General features: G+C 39.0%; 1 protein-coding gene across 1 annotated transcript in view; it reads left to right on the top strand.

Annotated features, from left to right (window-relative positions):
• Window positions 1–22,442, top strand: part of PDK3 (pyruvate dehydrogenase kinase 3) — a 79,323-nt gene that overhangs the window by 41,501 nt on the left and 15,380 nt on the right. Inside the window, exons 3-9 of the mRNA XM_045006724.1 lie at window positions 1,684–1,755; window positions 7,243–7,427; window positions 9,644–9,733; window positions 17,632–17,709; window positions 18,283–18,359; window positions 20,381–20,482; window positions 20,734–20,844. Coding sequence (XP_044862659.1) covers window positions 1,684–1,755; window positions 7,243–7,427; window positions 9,644–9,733; window positions 17,632–17,709; window positions 18,283–18,359; window positions 20,381–20,482; window positions 20,734–20,844 — 715 coding nt within the window. The remainder of the gene's footprint in view (window positions 1–1,683; window positions 1,756–7,242; window positions 7,428–9,643; window positions 9,734–17,631; window positions 17,710–18,282; window positions 18,360–20,380; window positions 20,483–20,733; window positions 20,845–22,442) is intronic.

The raw sequence follows: 22,442 nt of genomic DNA, 5'->3' as shown, positions 1-22,442 counted from the left end.
ACACATTCTAAGATACTATTCAGGGTGATGTAGCCTGTTAACACGGCTGCAGTCATAGAACAAAAAAGGGAGATTATTGGGCTACAGATTGTTGAACAAGCCATAAATCCAGTGTCTTTATTAAGACCCTGATTTTTAGTGTAGAGCAAAGTTATGAATTTAAGCTTTCAGGTTTGTCTGTTGAAGGTGTTGTGTAGGTTTCCTTTGAGGATGAGGACTGAGAGGTCAGTTGTCATTTTGAGAAAAGTGTTTGCCCACAGGTGATATGGTGTCCTGTCTTTTATCATTTTTCTCTGTGAATTCATTCAAAAGTGTAGTGTTTGGTTTCACCCAAATAGTTATTGGGGTATTTAGTGCACTGGATGAGGTACGCAACATATTGTGATAGGCATGTATATGACCCATGGATCTTGAAAAGTGTGTTGAAGGGTATTGACCATTGTATATGTCTGCAAGTTTTTCATCAGTTATGGTAGGGTCTGGTGCTGCATTGAGTTGGTGGGTCCTGGTCTGTGGGGGACTTGCTTCTGATAATGAGCTTGGTGAGATTGTGGGGCAGGGGTGTCTGTTGTTTGAAGACCAGAAGAGGGGGTTTGGGAAAGATTTCTTTCAAGATGTGTTCCTCAACAAGTATAGGTTGTAACTATTAAATGATACCCTGTATGGATTCCAGTATGGGGTGGTAGGTGACAACTAGGTGTCTGTGGTCAGAGGGTTTTTTCCTGTTTTGAAGGCGTTTCTCTTGGAGTATTTGGGTGGCGTGTTCCATGACACGATCTACTTCTCTGGGGGAGTGGTCTTGTTTGGTGAAGGCAGTTTTAAGTGTGTTAAGGTGTATCCTGGACTTTCTCCACTGAGTATATTCTGTGATATCTGAGTGCCTGGCTGCAGATAACAGGTTTCTTGGTGTATTTGGGGTGGTTACTTGATCTGTGTATGTAAGTGTGATGAGCCATGGGTTTCTTGTATACAGTGGTCAGTAGGGTTCCATTGCTGAAGCTGATCAGGGTGTCCGGGAAGTTGATGTTGGTGCCGGGAGTGTTCTAGAGAGAGTTTAATGGAATTGTGGTGATCATTGAAGTTGTGGTGGAAATCAGTGAGGGAATTTCGGTTGGTTGTCCAGAGGATGAAAGTATCATCAATATATCTAAGGTATATAGTTGGTTTCATGGTGCATTTGTCCAGAAATTCTTCTTCAAGGTATCCCATGAAGAGGTTGCCATATATTGGAGAACCATCCTAGTACCCGTGGCGGTTCCTAGGGTTTGGACAAAGCGTTGTTGAATGTAAAAATATTATGGGTGAGGATGAAATGGATGAGTTTGACAGTATGCTTGGGCAATAGTGAGTGGTGTCCATTGCCTTGTACATATGTGAGGCAGGTGGTCATGCCATCATTGTGAAGGATGTGGGTTATAGGGAGGTGACATCTGCAATGGCAAGGATGATGTTCTGAGAGAGGTTGTTAATGCTGTGGAGTTTCTAGAGGAAGTTGGTTATGTCTTGAAGGAAGCTGGCCCTTTGTGTGGTGAGTGGCTTGAGGATGGTTTCTGTAAGTCCTGATATTTCTTCAGTAAGAGTGCCATGGCCAGATATGATCTGTCTGAGTGGGCTTCTGTGTCACTTAGGTGTCTTTGAACATTTTACCCCTAGTTCTTAATGTCACCTCTCTTTATATTTCAGGTACATGCAAAGTTTCCTTGAGTTTTTAGAATATGAAAATAAAAGCCCTGAGGATCCTCATATTCTGGATAAGTAAGTAATGATTTATTTTAAACTAAAATGATCTGTTACAAGCCAGGATTTCTGTTTATTGTAACAGCACAGAAGTAATCAAATTTGAAACGTAGAATTCAGGTAAAGACTGAGTTTGTACTAACTCAAACATAAAATCTAAGTTTGTTTGAACAACCTATGCTGTATCCTGCTAGTTCCTAACTTGCAATACTGTATAATGTGTTAAATTAAAGATATGTAAAAGAAAAAATTATATATAAATAAAGGTATACTAAAGGTACTACTAAAAAACCTACTTAAGTACTCTGTTTTCCTCGAGCTCAGGTACTCTGTTATAATATTTTAATATATTATGTTAATGTATTAATATTTCACACAGATCTATAACTTGGAACAGAACACTTACCAGGCAATAAAAACTACTTCGGGTGAAATCCTGTCACTATTGGACACACAATGGGAGTGTTGCCATTGATTACAATGGGGACAGGATTTAACCCTTCATTGCTATCTATCAGAGCTGAATTCAGACTAGTGACTTCGAAGTGAAAGATTTCATGGGCCAAATTCAGACCAGAGAAGAGCAAGCCACAACTTCCACTGAAGATCAATCTTATTCTGATTTTCTTACTGTCAGTAACAAACACTCTACCTCAGATGAGAAAATCATACTAGCTCCTTTCTTGCTCATGCATCAATACCATTAAAGGAAAGATTCTGTAGATTGTCTTTTTATTTACCTTAGATGTTTAATAAACTGCAATTTAGAGAGTCCATCCAATACTGTAGGCACCCTTGACACTCTCTTAAAAATATACTAATATATAGGCTGACCCATCAGTTACCCAAAATCATATCAAATAATCTAGTAACAGCATAAATATAACAAAAACTAATCAACAGACTCCAACACCACTGCTATTCAGCCCTGTCCTACATTCATATCTTCATAGTCAAGGGAGAGAAGGTGGGGACTCTGAAGGCTAATGGACTTGGACTGTTACAGAGTTGAGGAGAAAGCAAGTTCCAAAAGTTCTCCATTACATCTGCATAACCATATGATTCCTTTGAGTTTACACAGGTATGACTGAACACAGAATTTGGCCCTTCATTTGAAACTTGGTAGACAATTTTGTGGATGATGCATGAGAAGGAATAAACTCTGCCGATGCTCCCTCAGTTATATTGGTTCTGCAGTGCTAACAGAATTGAAGTAATAAATTCTTTTTGTCATTAAAGTAAACGGATTAGACTTGTTGCTGATCTGTTGCGTAAGATGTTGTGTTTAGTTTTTTCCTGTGTAGACCAGAACTGCACTTTAAACTGACATTTCTAATAGCTATTTTCTCTTCTGGTAAATAAAAGGTAAATAAGATATGTCCTCATGTTTCATTCTTGGTTTTTAAGTGATTCTCAAACTTCATCACAAATTTCTCACTCAGCTTATATACAAATTCCATTTAAAATGAGTCCCTCTGCCTATCTCTCATTATAAATCCTTCAAGTGGAAGACTTTCTCCATACGCTGGATATCAAAAATGCCTTCTCCTTTTAGGTGGAGAGATGAAAGTTTTTGCATAACTCTTTTCTTGTGTTTGAGGATAGGTCAAAAAGGGTTAACATATCCAATCAGTAGTAATCTAAATGGATAGTCACTTGAATTGTGACTTATTCAGAAATTGCTATTACAGGTTACCACGCTTACTCTGCTAAAGCTGTGGTGACACTCTTGTGCTTATACAAAAGCCAGGTCAGAAGTTAGATCTGATGCACATTTTGGTAAAACTGCTCCTTTGGTCTGTTTACAAATTATGGAGCTCTTCAGCCTTGCTCCAAAGGGGTTAATGCTAGGTAATCTCTGTAAGTGGGGGCATCAGTGAAAGATTTTTCATGAAAAATACAAGGTTATTTGCCAATAGAATTCTCCAAATGTATTGACTACTAAGATCTACTATGGATCTTGTTACATAATCTCAGCTTGTCTTCATGTAGCTATTGTTTCTGGGTAGGAAGTTATAAAATGAAGGAGTATAGAACTCCTCTTTTTCTTATTGATGCTGCCTTCATGCACATCTGCCAAAGCACATGAAGTTGACTAGGTTTAATCAGCTTTCTAAGAATTCCTGCTCTGTGCAACTCACTGTTACTTACTCTGGTCTTGGTGAAATGGTATGCAGTATTTTGAAAACTTGGTTACTAATGACTAACTCAGAATATTAATAAATTTCTCCATTCTGGTGTTATGTGAGCTTTGTTTGAAATAATTGGTGCTCTTCTACAGTCTAACGTGAAAAGATCAGGGGCCAACTTGACAGACATGGGACATAGCAAGATTAAGAAAAAGTGATAAACTCAAATAAACATATATTCAGTTTGTTAGCCTTTTTAAAAAACATTTAGAACTATCTTAGTTCATAGACAGAAATATATTCAAGAGTGAAGCAAAGCATCTTTGAAGATAGGAGGAGGAGCAGTTGCATCCTAGAAATAACTAAGGATTCCTTTATAATATATGTCGTCCTCTGTACTGCTGAAGGATTCTGGTTTCTAGGCAAGCATGCTTTCTGATATGAAACATAAAGAAATTCAGGTTTGTTTCCTTGTAGCACTGTGTCTCTATTTGCAGAAGAGAAAATAAGATTTTATGTTACTGTACTTCTTTGCAACCAAAAAAATGATTTTGCCATTCACAGCTAGGAAGCAGAGGGCTGAAACCTCTCTTTTCTTGGCATTTAACTCTGAGATTTCAGTGGTTACAGATCACACATAATCAGAAAGGCCTAATCTATTTAAAAGAATCTCTGAAGCCTTAAGCATTAAAGTAGTTTTGAAGAGGGGATGCTTGTCCAATCATCAAGGGAGGTGAGTATGTAAGAACAGCCCTTCTTTATTTTAAAATTCTTTAGATTTGGGATTAGGCAGTGGTCTGTTAAGACTTCCACATTACTGCTTATTTTGCAAAGTAAGATGTCATTTTGAAAGACTAGATGAGCCATTTGTGGAGGCACTTAAGAATTGCTGATTAGATGGGAGATGGTGAATATGTTATTTTAAAAGAGGAACATTCCTTCACAATCAGCAATGTAGGCTGAAGGGGAAAGCATCTTTAGGGGAAATGGATACATTATTACTCATTAAGAGAGGTACATGTGACATTACCCAGGGTACAATCTGGACTGTTGAACAGCAGTGTCCACTCACTTCTCCAGCCTGGGGTGCCTTTTATACTGTTTACTGTGAGAGCAACCACTCTTGCTTAGCTCACACGCAGCCTTCAGCATGTGAATTACTCCCAGATATTACTTTGATTGCTATAGCCAGCCACCAATGAATTACGCTGCAGGGCAACACCAGCAAACTCCAAGTCCCAGACTTTCCCCTAGACATGTGCATCTTGTAGTGCCCAGCTCTCTCCTTCTGGACAATACAAGCTCATATAAAGTCCATCATTTCATTAATAGAAAATTATGTGCACAAATCCTGTTACCTGGAATGGAGTTTCCCAAACACTTCAAACCAAACACACTGGTTTAGATAAAACAAGTTTGTTGACTACAGAGTTCAAGGGCGAAAGTCTCATTTTGGTGTCCTCACCCTGCAATGCTGGGGCGAGCTCTTTACCCAGTCCCTGGAAGGTGGCTTTCCGCATCCAAAAGTTCTGCAGCCACTGCTCGTCATCCCAGACCTGCATCACAATACGATCCCACCATTCAATGCTTGTTTCCAAAGCTCAAAATCAATGGTCCACCATGTGCAGCTGCTCCATGAATGCCAGCAGTAATCTGGTGTTGCTTGTTTCCATGGCACACAGCAGGTCAGGCACTTCTGATTCCTGTTCAGATTGGGAGCTTGTGATATACTACATGACCATGTGCAATATGTTCAGACCAGTGACCACAACAGTAGACGACAGTGCAGGATCCATCCTTTTAGACTGAGATGGCAGGTGCACAGTAAACAGGGGCCGTTGGAAATGCTGCAGAATGCAGTCAGAAGTCTATGGAATGATGAGATGGAAAAAACTGCATCATAGGACATTGTCTGCACCCATGATGCATTGCAATCCACTCCGCCTTCCCACAATTGCTAGCTGCAGAAAATGGCGAGAAGCACAGTGGGATAGCAACCTACAGTGCATTGCTCTCACTGTTGATGCTAGAGCACCAACTGTGGACATGCTTTGCCAACGGAAAGGGTGTTATGTGAATGTGCACAAGCAATGTGATTATAGTGGTTTTTGATTGTCCGCATAATTTGCGTTGACAAAACTCTGTAGTGTAAACAAGGCCTTAGAAGAAGTAAATTCTAGTGACTAATCAGTCTTCCATTTTCTATAACTTCATACAATCTAATGTATTATTATTATTTCCTTCCAGAGGTGGTGCTTAGGTTCTAATTTAATGAATTATTCACTCAGTTTGTCAAATACTGTTCTTCTGTGCTCATTATAAACCCATTGAGTTAGCATATAAAAAGACTCCTTAGTTTTGCAGACACAGCTACAACTTAATAAAAGCATCACCATCTTTGCTTCCTTTTGGAAAGTATGTTGCATTTGTTTCTATTTGATCCTGAAGGAAGGAAGAAAGCATTGTCAATGTAGTATATGATCGTCATTAATGTCAATGAGAAAAGTGTCAGAGGTGAAGATTGCTAACTTTTCATGTTTTGAGATTAATAAAAAGATATTCAAGTCATCCTTTTTAAAAATGTGAATGGTTCTTTTCAATATTTTGTACCTCAAAAGAATTGTATGTAAAAGGAAAGGGTAATTCTTTAAGTATCACAGGCTCTGGTCTGCTTTGACAAGAAAGTAACATTTTCCATCTATTTTAGAACATATGCCTACTGTTGTCTTGCATCAATACCATTAAAAAGAATAACTGAAAGTATGCTCCTAAAACTTCTTGATCTCAAAGGGGAAGATACCACAGGAAAAAGGAGAAAGCACCATTGTGTGTTTTCTGCCCTCTAGAGGCATAAAAAGAAACTGAACAGAATTGTCTGTGCACATGGCGATACTGCTCATTACCTAAACATAATCATCCTCATAAATTCCTTCCATCTGGTATCTATTCTAAAAACAAACTCTGGGGACACCTTTCTGGTAATTCTGATAATCAGCTAACTGGTCTCTTCTGAGAGAGCTCCCCACCAATCCACTGTCTCCTGCAGAATTTGCGAACCAAGCAGAATATGTGACATCTGTTCTGGATTGACAGATAAGAAAGGTCTGGCAAAAACACAATTTTAAATAATTTTTTATGGGACATAACTAGTTATCAAGAGGCCTTGAATGTTTACACTAGTTTGAACATACAGTTGCACCCTAATATATTTCCCTTTAGCATGACGTGTGGTAGGTAGTAATGTAGTTGGACTTTTGTTTCTTTGATAAACTTTTGGAGACTCTGGGGGATAAACAATAAGAAATTCTTATATGTGGTGTGAGATGCAGAGATTCCTGTTACTCTAACATTCTCTTTCTAATTTTGTTTCTTTCAGCTTTTTAGAAGTTTTAATTAAAGTAAGAAACAGACACAATGATGTGGTTCCTACCATGGCTCAAGGGGTGATTGAGTACAAGGAAAAGTATGGCTTTGATCCATTTGTTAGCAGTAACATCCAGTATTTTCTAGATAGGTTCTACACCAACCGCATCTCTTTCCGCATGCTTATTAACCAGCACAGTAAGTAATTGCTTTGTTTTTCAACTTGGAGGAATAATTGGTTGTTGCTTATAAACCTAAAATGACAGCATTGATTTGGCATTCCTCGCACCAATGACTAATTTTAATATTCTGAGGTGAAGATGGTATATGATATATTGTGACAATTGGTTTTTTAAGTAGTGCAGTATTTTTGAGGTGTCTAGAAATTAATCTGAACCACTAAGCAGAATAATAGCCCTGTATTCCAAAGTGATAGGCTTGCAGTGAAACTCCACAGTTCTATTTTGTCAATGTGACTGTACATTTTTTTCACTCTGTTAGCAGATACAGTGTGCAAGGTGATGTATAAGGTATTTTTAGGTACTAGTAAAATAACTGCATCTTCTCTGCCTACCAGTCCGCTCTGTAGATTTGACACGTTTCATCATCAGACACAAAAAAGTCTTCCTCCTTTTCAGTTTTTTGTGTGTTTGTTCACTGTGCATATTTTAAGAGCTAAATAGTTTCCAGCAAGTTATGCTGTCTCCTGTTGTTAATTCACCAACCTCTTCTTTTTTTCTTTTCTAAAAAAAACTGTATTTCTCACCTGAGAGTTAAATTTTTATTCTTCCCTTTATTAATCAACACAGTAGTTCTGATTTTCACACTTTCCCTCAAATTAGATTCTCAGGTTTGTACTGTTTAAGTATCCATTGTTGGTATTCATCTTGTAGTGTGAAAGAAATTACTTACATAGCTCCCAGTAACCAATATTTGTTGCATTTCAAAGTTAAGGTCAATCTTGTGATCTCTTGAAGTGTATATTTGTATCATGGCTCTAGGGTTTCATTCCCTGTCCAGTATTTTTCTGTTTGTGACATCTTAGAAACATGGGCACACTACATATGGTAGGATTATATAGTAGGAAAAAGGTTAAATCCAGGGTATTTTACTAACAATTACATATGTATCCAGTAACTTTTATTTATAATATGACCAGTGAAAGGTGTTAAATGCACTAGTATAACAAGGATAAAAAGATTAGAATAGTATATCCACTTAGCAATAAATCTGGCCAGACATAGAAACAAAGACAACAAAGCTAGATAAATAAAAAGGCCCCTCTTAGAAAATAAATGTTAGGATGAAACCTTTATTTATTATTATCAGAGTTTGTAGGTCTAGTCTAAGGAAACCAGTTGCACCCGTTTAACTAACTGTGATGTTAACTGGTTTAGTTAGCTGGTGCAACATTGAATCTGGACACTCATACCAATTTAAACCTGGCTTATATCATTAGTTTGTACAGAGTTGCAGCAGTTTAACTAAACCAGTTTAATATTACACCTTTAATCAAACTGGGGGAATTTCTTTGTGTATACAAACTCTAGTGGTCCAGCCTTGATTAGTTAAGGGCAAATGGCTCTCAAGTGTTGAAAGAGAGATGGCTAGGACAAGTTTTGAAAACAGAGGCTTCATGTAATTTGGCCTTGACCCCTACAGAATTTTGTTTAATTTATTGTTGACAAATGGGTGCTAAGTATTAGAAACCTTTTATACTTACAGTTCCTACCTACTGGGACCTTCTTATTGTAACATCCTCATTATTGTAATAGCTGTGCACTGAGATAATTATATGAATTCAGTTGTATCTGTACTGACTCTAGTCCAGGGGTTGGCAACCTTTCAGAAGTGCTGTGCCGAGTCTTCATTTAGTCACGCTAATTTAAGGTTTTGCGTGCCAGTAATACATTTTAATGTTTTTAGAAAGGTCTCTTTCTATAAGTCTATAATATATAACTAAACTATTGTTGTATGTAAAGTAAATAAGATTTTTAAAATGTTTAAGAAGCTTCATTTAAAATTAAATTAAAATGCAGAGCCCACCGGACCGGTGACCAGGATCCCAGGCAGTGTGAGTGCCACTGAACACGCATGCCATAGGTTGCCTACCCCTGCTCTAATCTATCCCCAAAACTATGAGACTTTTTCTCTTTCTTCTGGATAGACATAAATGGACTCCAATGCATTCATTTCTCACATCATATCAGATATTGCAAGCTATAATTACTAAACAAAGTGGTTTTTTTCTAGCAAGAGGGCAATAGTCTTGATCAGGGACTGACATTATGGAGGAGTATCTTTTTTTGCAGTGTGACACCGAATCTTGTCAACACATTGTCTGATTTAACTTTTTTTATGTTGTTTTAAATGTAATAGCCATTCACTTAACTATCAACTTTTTTTCCTCTTAGCACTCCTTTTTGGTGGAGATACTAATCCTGCTCATCCCAAGCATATTGGAAGTATTGATCCTACCTGTAATGTGGCTGAGGTAGTGAAAGGTAAGTAGATAAATTTAATATTTGTATTGTTTCAAACCCCAATTTACAGTTATACATACATAACTAGTTAAGGTGTCCAAGGCAGAAAATTTATTTCCATTTAATTAAAATTTTAAAAAACCTCTAAGGAATGATACACATTCAGTTGCTTATAGCGAGGCCATAAAAATATCAAAGTTTCTAATAATATTATTAATATCTAGCTCTTACAGCACTTTTCATCTGTGGATCTCAATGTACTTGACTAGGAAGGTGGGTACAGTTATCTCCTTTTTACATATTGGGAAACTGAGACAGAGGTGAAGTACAGTCTTGTCCAAGGACACCCAGCAGGCCAGGGGCAGAACTAGAACTGGAACTAGAACTCATGTCTCTGTGTCTGAGCCTGGTGCTTTATCTACTAGATCACACTTTCTAGTAGCCTCAAAATCCAAAAATCTGAAACTAGTGGAATGTTAATATAGCTACAAAAAATAGAATTATAACTTTATTTTGTACTACAAGGACAGATTAAAGTTTTTTATCCTTTTCTTATGTTTGATGTGGTTGTTAAATTATTTTCCAGAAAGTATTTAAGAATACATATTCTACTTTCTAAAGGAAATCAAGGGTATAGGTAATCATCTGTTCTTGTACAATTATTCAAGTAAGGCTCTACAATAAAGAAACAAACACCATAAGAAAGTGACATTATAATTACTCCTGGGGGAATTCTGTCGCACTGCGTGCACACATAGTTAATGAGCCAGACATAATTTTAAATTTTTTGTGCAGAAAAAAGCTTCTACTGGAAAGTTGCTGCAATTACACCTTTTGCTCATCAGAGAGCGCTTTGGTGCTAGAACAGAGCAGCCTCTCCCATCAGTCCCATCAGAAAATACTGTAACTTCACTGGAAAGTTGCTGCAGTTCTGCCTTTTGCCCACCAGAGGGCACTGTGGAGATAGAACAAAGCAGCAGCTTCCAGCCATCTGGGGAAGAGAGAAACTGCTTTTTTCGGGGCGCCTGTCGGACGAGGTCAGGAGACAGGAGCTATGAGGAGACAGACAGCATGATGCTGCTGGGGGATTGGACAGGGGCTCATAAGGGCTAGTGAGGGAGGACAGACTGGGGCAGGGGCTGAATGGGAGTGCAGGCATAGGGCCACCGAGGGGAGGGAGCTGCAAGGCCAGATAGGGAGATGGGGGTGTCTAAGTGGGGGCACAGAGACACATGGGAATGGTGGAGGGGGTGCAGGGCCACATAGGGACAGGGGTTGGCTGAGTGCGGATACAGAGATGTGTGGAGATGGAGGACAGGGATAGCTCAGTGGTTTGAGCATTGGCCTGCTAAACCCAGGGTTGTGAGTTTAGTCCTTGAGGGGGCCATATAGGGATCTGGGGCAAAAATCTGGGGATCGGTCCTGCTTTGAGCTAGACTAGATGACCTCCTAAGGTCCCTTCCAACCCTGATATTCTATAACAGGGAGAAGGGGTGCAGGGACACCTGGGTATGGGGGAGGAGGTGCAGAGCTGGATGGGGAGAATAAATGTCTGAGTGGGAGTGGAGGAATACATGTGGACAGGAAGTTCAAGGACACATGGGGGACAGGGGCAGATGTTCCTGACTGAATGGAAGAGACTAGGGGTCAGCCAGGGTCTGCATGGGGGAAGCTCCCTAACAATCCCTCCCCACCCCCGCAAAAAACCTGTTTCATACTTTTCCCACCCATACCCAACAACCCTCGAAGTTCACACCCAGGCTCCTTTCCCAGCAATTACTTCCTTCTCCCTCAAGTCCGCTGTTACCCCAACTCCCCTAAGCCTTTGCACTGCTTCTGAGGGGTGCAAGAAATATATTTCTGTATTGTACTTTAAATGAATTATTACTCAAAGTACTGTATTAATAACCCTGAATCTTTTTTGTTGTCTGTAACAGTACAGGCATACAAACATTGGGTATCTATAAGTGTTATCTGTGTATGGAATGTGTGTATCTGAATTCTCAGTTGATATATTCTCATGTGAAGACATATTTTGTCCAACTATGCCAGGATGTAATCTAGTGCAAGAATATTGGGATGCCATATGAGAACTGGTGTTGGGCATCAAATCTTGATCTTCAGTTCTTGGGTTGACAAGGGCTATGAACATAGTGGAAGCATAACCATTTTACACTCATGAGAGGAGGTATCTCTTCATGCTGTTCTCCGTTGATCTGATTTCCTCCATATTAACTCAAAGAGCAAAACTGATCGCCTCTAAGGGAGTGTGACCACAATGCTTTAAAAGAGGGAAGAAAAATGAAGAAAGTAGTTGGAGGGAATCCTTAGTGCTAGGAGAGGGTATTATGATCCTTATGAAGGAAGGAGAGACACCACATGAGAAACTAGTGGAACACAAAGCACCTTTTTAAAACTACAGAATCTATCCATGCTCGTACTTGAAATTTTTATTTTGATATATGCTATAAAATACATAATTTATGTAAGCAACAGTATAGAAGTTCAAGTATATTAAAAAGGAAGAAAAAAGACATGCTAAACCCTACAGAACAAGTTTGTTCAGCAAGCCTCTAATACAGCAGAATTACAAAGCTTTTTTCAATATTTAAGTAGCAGCTGCCTAATATATATACTAATTCCGTAGTACTGATTGCAAGTGAAACTGTATTCAAGCAATGTGGTACTTTATTTCACCCTTTGTTATACATTTGTGTATCAGTTGATGTGTCTGTAATGTTTCACTTACAGTCTTGCTGCTTTATAAGCATTTGAAATTAATGTTAACCTTATCCCAGTTTTGCTTTTGGAGTAAGTGACTATCTCAAAGTGACCTCATTTTTACTGAGCTTTTTTAAAAGGAGTTTTTGAATGTTTGGTGAAACCATGTGAAATGTAGTGTATGAATTATAAATAACTATAAATTACAAAACTTGAGAATAAATTATAAGAGTTTGTGTTATTTTGATATCAAAGAATTCTAACCCTATAGATTCAGATTTTCTTTTTTTTTATGAAGTCATTGCAGTTGCAAATTCTTCATAAATTAGTGTTTTCCAGTATACATTGTAATTGGTGAAACAGTTTATTTTTATCAGTTAACAATGGCTGCCTTATAAGAAGTGCTGTTTTGTGCAGTGTGTTTCCAAGATAGCTTTTGTGTGCATTGTGTTGCAATTTTTTGTCAGCAGGTGGAGATATGGCATAGATTGCCAAAGCAGGAAATATAATCAAAATGGATTCTTGATGTTCCTTTGATTTTGTTTTCCTGTTCTAAACCATAGTAATTATTGATGCCATATTGATGAGTCTTGAAATCTAAGCTACTGTATTACAACATTCAAATCTAACAAGTATTGATCACTTGGGCACGGCTATATAATCCTTGAGTTGTTTTGTTATAGTGAGACTGTAGCACCACTAGTTAAAGATGAGACTAGAGTTGATTAATAATTGTTTTTTGATTCAGTGGCTGAACTGAAAAATTAGAAGGGGGGGAATAAAACAGTTTCAAACTGAAACTTGAATTTATTCATTTTTTCTTGATAAAACAAAAAACTTAAATTCTTTTTATTAAGGTAAAATGAAATATTTTTAATATCAATTTGAAATGATATATTGAAACAAAATGTTGATATGAAATGACATTTTTAAAATTTTCATTTTGGGTTTTTTTCCCAGCTAAAACTATTTGCTGAATTTGACCCAAATTCTCATAGTTTCAGTACCCCTCAAAATGCATTTTCTAGTTGAGACTAGCTTACTGATTTTTCTAAGTGTGCTAAAATCCACGTTTATTTGTTGAAAGTTGCTGTGTCTTGAGGAGGCCTGGGGCCAGGGTTAGTGTTCAAATGACCTCATATTTTGACTAAGGGACACCCCAAATAGTCCACCAAACCAAAAAACTGACATACTGTAGCCAGTGAACCTGAGAAGTACCCACATACGGTGAGTTTGAGCTCTGCCCTAAGTAGATTTCAAAGAATGTATATTTTGTGCAAAGAGTCATAGCAGTGTAGGACTGGAAGGGACCTCAAGAGGTCTTCTAGTCCAGTCCCCTGCATCCAAGGCAGCACTAAGTAATAACTGGACCATTCCTGACAGGTGTTTGTCTAACCTGTTCTTAAAAATCTTCAATGATGGAGATTCCACAGACTGCTTAGGCAATTTGTTCCAGTTCTTAGCTCCCCTGACAGTTAGGAAATTTTTCCTAATGTCCAACCTAAACCTCCCTTTCTGCAATTTAAGTTAATTGCTTCTTGTCCTATCCTCTGAGGTTAACTAGAATATTTTTTCTCCCTCCTTCTTGTAACAACCTTTTATGTACTTGAAAACTGTTATCATGTCTCTCCCCCTTCCTCCCCCACCCAGTCTTCTCTTCTCCAGACTAAACAAACCTAGGTTTGTTTTTTTTCAATCTTTTCTCATAGGTCATGTTTTCTAGACCTTTAATCATTAGTTGCTTTCAGCCTGTACTCTGCATGGTCTTCTTCTGGAAGTTGGGCCCTGAGGATACAGTTTCTGGTTTAAGAGCCATGTTCTGAAATCCACATGCTTAATCAGATTTATGTTAGAAATATTGCCAAGGAAAATTTAATTAATTAATTAGAGGGAAGATGAAAGACTGTAGTAAGCAGCAGCATTCTGTTAATGCGTGCTTCTCATCCTATTCCTGACCAATGGGACTCTGTGATTTAAAAAAAAAAAAAAAAAAAAAAAAAAAAAGGCAAGTAGCTGTGACTCTCAGCAGTGTCTGTGTGATCAAAGGGATTGCTGAGGATCAAGATATGCACCCAGGATAGAGAGCCCTGTTCTAAGGACTGGTGTAAGGTTGACATTGTTACGCAGCACTAAGATACTGCCATTAGACAAAATACACCTCTACCCCAATAGAACGTGTCACGATATAACACGAATTCGGATATAACGCGGTAAAGCAGCGGGGAGCCCCGAGCCCTTTAAAGCGCCACCCGAGCCCTGCTGCTTTACCGCGTTATATCCGAATTTGTGTGGAGCCCCGGGCCCTTTAAATCCCCACCCGAGCCCCGCTGCCAGAGCTCTGGTGGTGATTTAAAGGGCCTGGGGCTCTCCGCAGCAGCTGGAGCACCAGGCCCTTTAAATCACCACCGGGGAAGCCGGTCCAGTCCGGCACGGCGTACCCGATATAAAGCAGTGTCACCTATAAGGCAGTGAGATTTTTTTGGCTCCCGAGGACCGCATTATATCAGGGTAGAGGTGTAGTAACTTATATTAATCATGAAAAATAAACACGGAAAACACATTTCAAGTTTCTACAATAATTAATTTAAGCTACACACACCATGGATCCACACCTATCAGTTTCACCCTTCTAAGTGAGTTCTTCAAGTGCTTTTCGATATGTGTTCCACTCTTGGTGCCCGTGTGTTCCTAGTGCTCTTGAGATTGGAATCTTTTGGCCAGCAGTATCCTTTGGCCCAGGCCTGTATTGTAAGTGCCCTCAAGCCTACCTCCTGAGAGCATAAAATGGCAGGGTGGGACCAACTGTCTTTGAGGTCCTTCTTAATGCCCACGGGTAAGATACAGACTTGCAAGCAATATGTTTATTTTTGCATATTTGCATAATTAATTTTTAAATTTGTATAGATAGTTACTGTCGTCAGTAGCTACCGGTGTGGTGCTCTGCTCTGTTCAATGTTGATATCAATCATCTGTGTGCGTGTGTTCCCTCTATGTGCTGTCCCAACTCTGCGCAAATAGCTGACACAGCAGACCCGACGAGAACCCCCAGTGACCACAGACTCTAGTAAGGTACGAAGGCACATCGGCCAGGTTTATTGTCAAACGAAGCACAGTAATAGTTCCCTCTAGACTTTACTCTACAGGACATACTACGAATATGTGCCCCCTGGCAATGGACTCAGCTCAGTCAGTGGCGTGACTTTCCACTGCCCCTTAGGCTGGACAAAGACATCCACTCAGAGGTGTATTCTTATACAGAGGTACAAACAAGTTACACATCACTCCTGACGTATTGAGGTGCAACCCCTTTACGTAGTAAGGTGCCGCCTCTCATCTTGTACATGCTGGTTCGAACAAAACAACTCTATCCATCATATTACCCTTTTGGCCCTGTCATTGGGATGGGTCAGCTTGTTCCTTATTATCTGTGTGGAGTGTACAAGTATGCGAATGTTCTGATATCTGGTGTCCAGTACCTTTTAGGTATGTCTCTTTTTGCCGCATCAGCCCTTTCCTTGCCAGCTTCTGTGAGCAGGGCCTGTCTCTGGCTCACAGCTTAACTTTGCTTTATGTTAGCAAAGTCTTGACCATTACTTTAGTTCAGGCCTTAGGCCTCATACTGGGCCTCTAATATCAAGGTTTATATCTCAGGACCTCCTCTTACTACAGTTACTTTTAGAATAGTTGTAGTATAGTTTTGTTAGTTAAGTGTATGTTGTTAGGTTTCTTTTCAGGTAATGCTTTTAAACACTTTTTTCTGTTATCTGGCACTGGGTCTTCAATCCTCGCGGCTGAACAAACATCTCCAAGCAGTTTTAAGTATTGCTAAGTATTGTAAGCAAGACAGCTATACCGCTTAATTGTGGCCATTTAAAATGTTTATTTTTATATTCACTGAGCGGCATATCATGAGCAAATGTTCTGTTGGTTGTTCATTTTCATAACAAACTCAGAAAACAAGAGAAGCTCACTGAAACCTTTTTTCTCTTGGATAAATCTGAGACCAGCCTCTGATCTGGGTAAACAAGATCCATCCAAATCTGAGCAATCTTAGTTCCTTAGTAAGCACTGGGTCTGCTACCAGTTCCTGGGATCCTGCCTCTTTGATGCATGCTACAGCAATTTCTGCTTCCCAAGTCATCATCCCACATCGGTCCAAGCTGCACTAGAAGTTTGGCACAGAGTGCACATATGGTGTCTGTAAGGGTTGTCCCCAAAGAAATTACAGTGATTCCTGTTCCACCATTAGAGGAGTATTCCTTTTCTTTATCAGCCTCAGACCAGAGTATGGAGGCTTCTCCTAATGACTCCTGAGTCTACTATATCTCCGTCAGAATTCAGTGTACCTGTGTATAACATAAACACAGGGATTATAGGGAGGGATGTTCTATCTGGTACTCCCCAATCCCCTTTTCGGCTTCATACACAGTTCACCTATGGACCTCACCCCTGCCTTGACTGGGCTTTATGCAGTCTGTTTCCAAAACTCGATTTCTGTAAAATTGGAATAATCCAGTAGTGTAGTGTAGACATACCCTTAGTGAACGGCAGCTGGCCTATACTCAACTACTTTCACCTACTCTGCTTAAACCAGGGTTTCTCAAACAGGGGTCGCCGCTTGTGTAGGGAAAACCCCTGGCGGGCTGGGCCGGTGTGTTTACCTGCCTCGTCCGCAGGTCCGGCCAATCGCAGCTCCCACTGGCTGGACCTGCAGACGGGGCAGGTAAACACACCGGCCCAGCCCACCAGGGGCTTTCCCTACACAAGCGGCGACCCCTGTTTGAGAAACCCTGGCTTAAACCATCCCAGAGTTGCCAGATCTTGTAACCCACCCCTTGGCTCTTGTCCTAAGGATGCCGTTTGCCTGGTTGTGTGCTGTTAAGTATGCTCTCATACTACCATACATTTCCAAGGCAAGATGACTGTTGTTTGCCTCTACTTGCACAACCCATATAACTCAGTACTTACAATAGTAAATCCTTTTTTAAAATAATGTGCCCTTTCTTGGGGGATGGGAACATAGATATACAGTAAAAGTAACATGAAAATGCACACTGATTTCAGACTTGTAAATCAGTGCCTAAAAAGTCAGATATCTGCTTGCAGCCTTGTTATTCTGAGATGTTGAATGAACATTGCTAGCCTTTTTGTATAAATGCAGAATTCGGGATAAAGTATGCTGCTTTATTCTTTCACAGATGCTTATGAAACAGCTAAGATGTTGTGTGAGCAGTACTATCTGGTTGCACCAGAGTTGGACGTTGAAGAATTCAATGGTAATAGGAAGTTCATTTTATTTTAAGTGCTATAAGGGGGTATATAAGTTTAATAGAACAAGAATAATTGCTAGCTGTTGTTTACTCAATAGATAAGTTTTTAAACTGAGTTACAAAGATCATATACAGAGATGTCTCTTCCCTTGCCCTCCTAATTACTCTCCCTTTTGGGGCAGCAAAGTTAATTAGTTAAATAAAGTGACTCCAGTGGTAGGAGTACCCTAACATAGAGGAGCATTTGTTTAATTCTTGATGCTGAGGGGAAAGTGCTGCATGGTGAATCAAATATCACTTCCGGCAGCTGCATTTGCTTTCTTCCGAGTTACCTTGTGTAGGTAATTACCAGGCCTGATTCTACTTACCATCTGATATGACTGCATTCTGTGTTTAATCGTGAAGTATGTTTTCAAGTTCTACTATTACATGTTTGGAAAGTGAGAGAGAACATAGTTATACAGTTGTCTTTATTTGTTACAAATTCAGCTTACTACAGTAGATGGAGTGAATTGTGATACCATAAAGGGAATATGTTGAAAAAACTTTTTAGCTAACTGAAATTTTATTTATTTCTAGCTAAAGCTCCAGACAAGCCTATTCAAGTAGTCTATGTACCCTCACATCTGTTTCATATGCTATTTGAGTTGTTCAAGGTAGGTAAGATTTATTAATGCTTTGATTGTAATTGCATGTTGTAGTTAAGGTTCTTCTCAGCCATTATGTTTGGAAAAAAAATTCTTCCTCGCGTTCTCATATTTTTTTGTTTTTGAAAGTTTGGAGTGACGTGATGACAGTTAGCTCTTGAGCCCTTCCCTAGTGCACACACTTCAAACGCTCATTTACTCTCCAGTGATGGTTGTACCCTTTTCTGCATTTGGTTAACTCAAAACAGCTTGTGGTAAAATTTCTAACACTAACCTTCATGGTACAGTACAAAACCTTATTATTTTGCTCAGGATTTGTGCCTTATTGGATGGTTTAAAGCAGGGGTCAGCAACCTCTGGCACGCGGCTCGCCAGGGTAAGCACCCTGGTGGGCCAGGCCAGTTTGTTTACCTGCTGCGTCGGCGGACCACGGCTCCCACTGGCCACGGTTCGCCGTCCCAGGCCAATGGGGGTGGCGGGAAGCCGCGGCCAGCACATCCCTCACCCGCGCTGCTTCCCGCCATCCCCATTGGCCTGGGACGGCGAACCGTGGCCAGTGGGAGCCACGGTCCCCCAAACCTGCCGACGCAGCAGGTAAGCAAACTGGTCTGGCCCCCCAGAGTACTTACCCTGGCGAGCCGCGTGCCAGAGGTTGCTGGCCCCTGGTTTAAAGGCTGGAATATTTGGGTGGCTGCTAGTGTTCCTCTTGAGGGATGTCAGTTTTCTTTTTGAATGGTTTAACTTTTAAAAAATTGTTTACTAATTTTCAGAATAACTGACAAGTTAAACTGTAAAGCAGAGACAATAGGAGAGATATTAAACTGCAAAAATTGTATGTTTTGTGAAATAATGTGCAAGTTCCCTGAAAGGCATAATTGCGCACATTTTATAAATTAAAGAAAACAAATAAATTCAGTAGAAAGCAATGTGGAGTTTTTCCAAAGAATATATTTTTCTTTTTGTGTTCTCCATTAATGTGCATGTACTTGACTGCTATCTTTCCCCTTTCCTGTCATGAGCTATATGATATGTGACTTTCTCTAGGACAGAGTTGGTGCGAATTTGTGGAGTGATGCTGTAGATGTGTTTGTAAAACTATAAAATATCATTTGTGCACTAATATAGAAGTCAGACACACAGTAGTAGCTTTAAGTGGTGTTACATTTGTGATGTACTGTGAGTGCAAATTGCATTGATTAAATGACTGCAACATAACAGTTTTGATGTGGGTCAGGCACATCAAGGCTTTACTATACTTCTGTTGCACTTATTTTCAAAGTATAGTGATTTATTTCATCTATATGACTAATACAAGTGTTAATGTCTGTACTGTGGAGGTGGGCAGTGTTGGTATGTATGAGTAATTTAATGTAGAAATACGTTTCTTTACAGTAGAACCTTAGAGTTACGAACATCTCGGAAATGGAGGTCGTTTGTAACTCTGAAATGCTGGTAACTCTTAACAAAACTTTATGGTTGTTCTTTCAAAAGTTTACAACTGAACATTGAGTTAATACAGCTTTGAAATTTTACTGTGCAAAAGAAAAATGCTGCTTTCTCTTTATCTTTTTAGTAATTTACATTTAACACACTACTGTACTGTATTTGCTTCTCTTTGTTTGTTTTTATTTTGTCTCTGCTGCTGCCTGATTGTGTACTTCCAGTTCCAAATGAGATTTGTGGTTGACTGGTCAGTTCGTAACTCTGGTGTTCATAACTCCAAGGTTCTACTGTATTGTTTTGTGCTTTCTGGTATTGTATCCAATAGAAATATTAAGTTACTTACAGTAAACTATTACAATATAAAAATGTAATAAATTGATAGTTGACTTGCTGTCAATTACATCTTGAATTCACTCACCTATATCCTCTTCTGTATCCATGTATACATGTAGGGCAGTTTTATTCACAAGTTTTTCAGAATAACACAGTGAAAATGTATCCAGTTTGTACATTCTTACTAAAAGTATTTATGGTAAAGTTGAGGTGGAGAATATATCAGAATCTAAAACATATGGTTTTAACTTTAGAACTCAATGAGAGCTACAGTGGAATTACATGAAGGTAGGAAAGAAGGCTATCCATCAATTAAAACATTAGTCACTTTGGGGAAAGAAGATCTATCCATAAAGGTAAACTAATAATATTTTTAAACTGCTGAACTGACTTTCAAAGAAATGCTCACATTAGTAATGTTTTTGATAAATTTATCTTTAATTTTACGACTAAATTATGTTCTCTGTATAGGTTCTGGCACTCATTCCATTTGCATTAATGTTTATACAAGTAATTTAAATAATGCTTTGTCCGTGTTTGATGCTTGAACTTTCTGTTCCCGAGCAGATATTGAGTGTTCAAGTAAAACCTTGACTTTTTTCTGTAGATAAGTGATCAAGGAGGTGGTGTCCCTCTGAGAAAAATAGATCGACTGTTTAACTACATGTACTCAACAGCACCTAGGCCTAGTTTGGAGCCAACAAGAGCTGCACCTTTGGTAAGCATCTGTGGGTCAGGGTAAAATACTTTTTTCAGAACGTAAGTGCAGTTACACTCTAGTCTCTCTCCTAGAGTAATCTGTTTTCCTACATTAAAACTTGTTGAAGTTTTTCTATCACAGAAATTGGATATCATCAGGAAATCTGTGTTGGCAAAACTTACCAGGAGAAAACGCTGCTGATTCTTCACTATTATTCATTTTTAGCAACTTAACTGTGGAGTAGGAAATTACTTTCCTTTGAGTGTCCTGAAAACCATATTATTGGAAATAACTAGATCTATCTACAGCGCAGCATTTTAAAACACTAGTGTGAAAGGTGTTTAGTATCTAAACTAACTAGCCTATAGTGCAGGAGTTGGCAACCTTTCAGAAGTGGTGTGCCGAGTCTTCATTTATTCTCTCTAATTTAAGGTTTCGTGTGCCAGTAATACATTTTAACGTTTTTAGAAGGTCTCTTTCTATGTCTATAATATATAAGTAAACTATTTTTGTATGTAAAGTAAATAAGGTTTTTAAAATGTTTAAGAAGCTTCATTTAAAATTAAATTAAAATGCAGAGCCCCCCAGACCGGTGGCCAGGACCCGGGCAGTATGAGTGCCACTGAAAATCAGCTCATGTGCTGACTTCGGCACGCGTGCCATAGGTTGCCTACCCCTGCTATAGTGTTTTGCATGTACACCAAATAGTAGCCAATTAGCTGAGCCACATTTTTCAGTATTATAGCACTTACAGAGTAAGTAGAAGTGAGTTTGTATCAGATTTTTAAAAAATGACTTTTTTTTTATACAGGTTTAAGTCTTTGTCCTCTAAAAAAAAATGAAATCAAAATTTGTTTGTAATATGTGGTGTCACCAGCTAACTCATTTTAGTCTTTGCTCTTTAATAGTGGCATCTGTCATTCTATTCCTCTTCAGTAGTATCTTCTGTGCCAGATTTACAAAAATGTTCAGCACCCAGTAGCTCCCATTAAGAACAATGGGAGCTGCTGGGTGCGGAATACTTTTCAGATTTGGCCCTTCTGTTATATATGATTCCTTATTACAGGATTTATACATTTTGTATGTATTGGATCATTGAAAAATTGGTCTCACTAGTGTACCACTTGGCTGGCATTATTTAATAAGAAGATTGGTTAATGACCTACAGTACACTTGCCTCTAATCATAGATACCCCTCTTCTCATCTTGTTTGTTCTGTACAGTTTCTTATGCGGTTTTTATCCTTGAGTATGTCAAGTAAAAATGGTATCTTTGGCACTTTCCTCTTCATCTTTTAAATACTATCCTACCAAGCGTGTTCTTGTTGGTATTTGGCAGTGGTGGTGAACTCCATTAGTTTGCTTTGCTGTTTGTAAGCAAATAAGAAGGTATTATGCCTGCACTAGAGAGCTTAAAATCTAGTTCTGGCATGGAACAATCTCATTGGTACAGAGAAAATTACTGTTTTCCTTCAGGTTATTTGAGTGGAGAGCTTCAAGGCTCCACCTCAACCATCTGCTTCTCTTTTTGGGTGTCTCATTGTTTGCTTCAGCCACAGATGCTCCTTCAGTGCAAATGAACCCCAATCTACATCTCTGTTGACTTGCACTCTCATC

This window comes from Mauremys mutica, chromosome 1, assembly GCF_020497125.1.
Source record: "Mauremys mutica isolate MM-2020 ecotype Southern chromosome 1, ASM2049712v1, whole genome shotgun sequence".
NCBI classification, from domain to species: domain Eukaryota; kingdom Metazoa; phylum Chordata; order Testudines; family Geoemydidae; genus Mauremys; species Mauremys mutica.
Note: the sequence above shows the minus strand (reverse complement) of the source record. Positions and strands in the feature narration are given on the sequence as shown.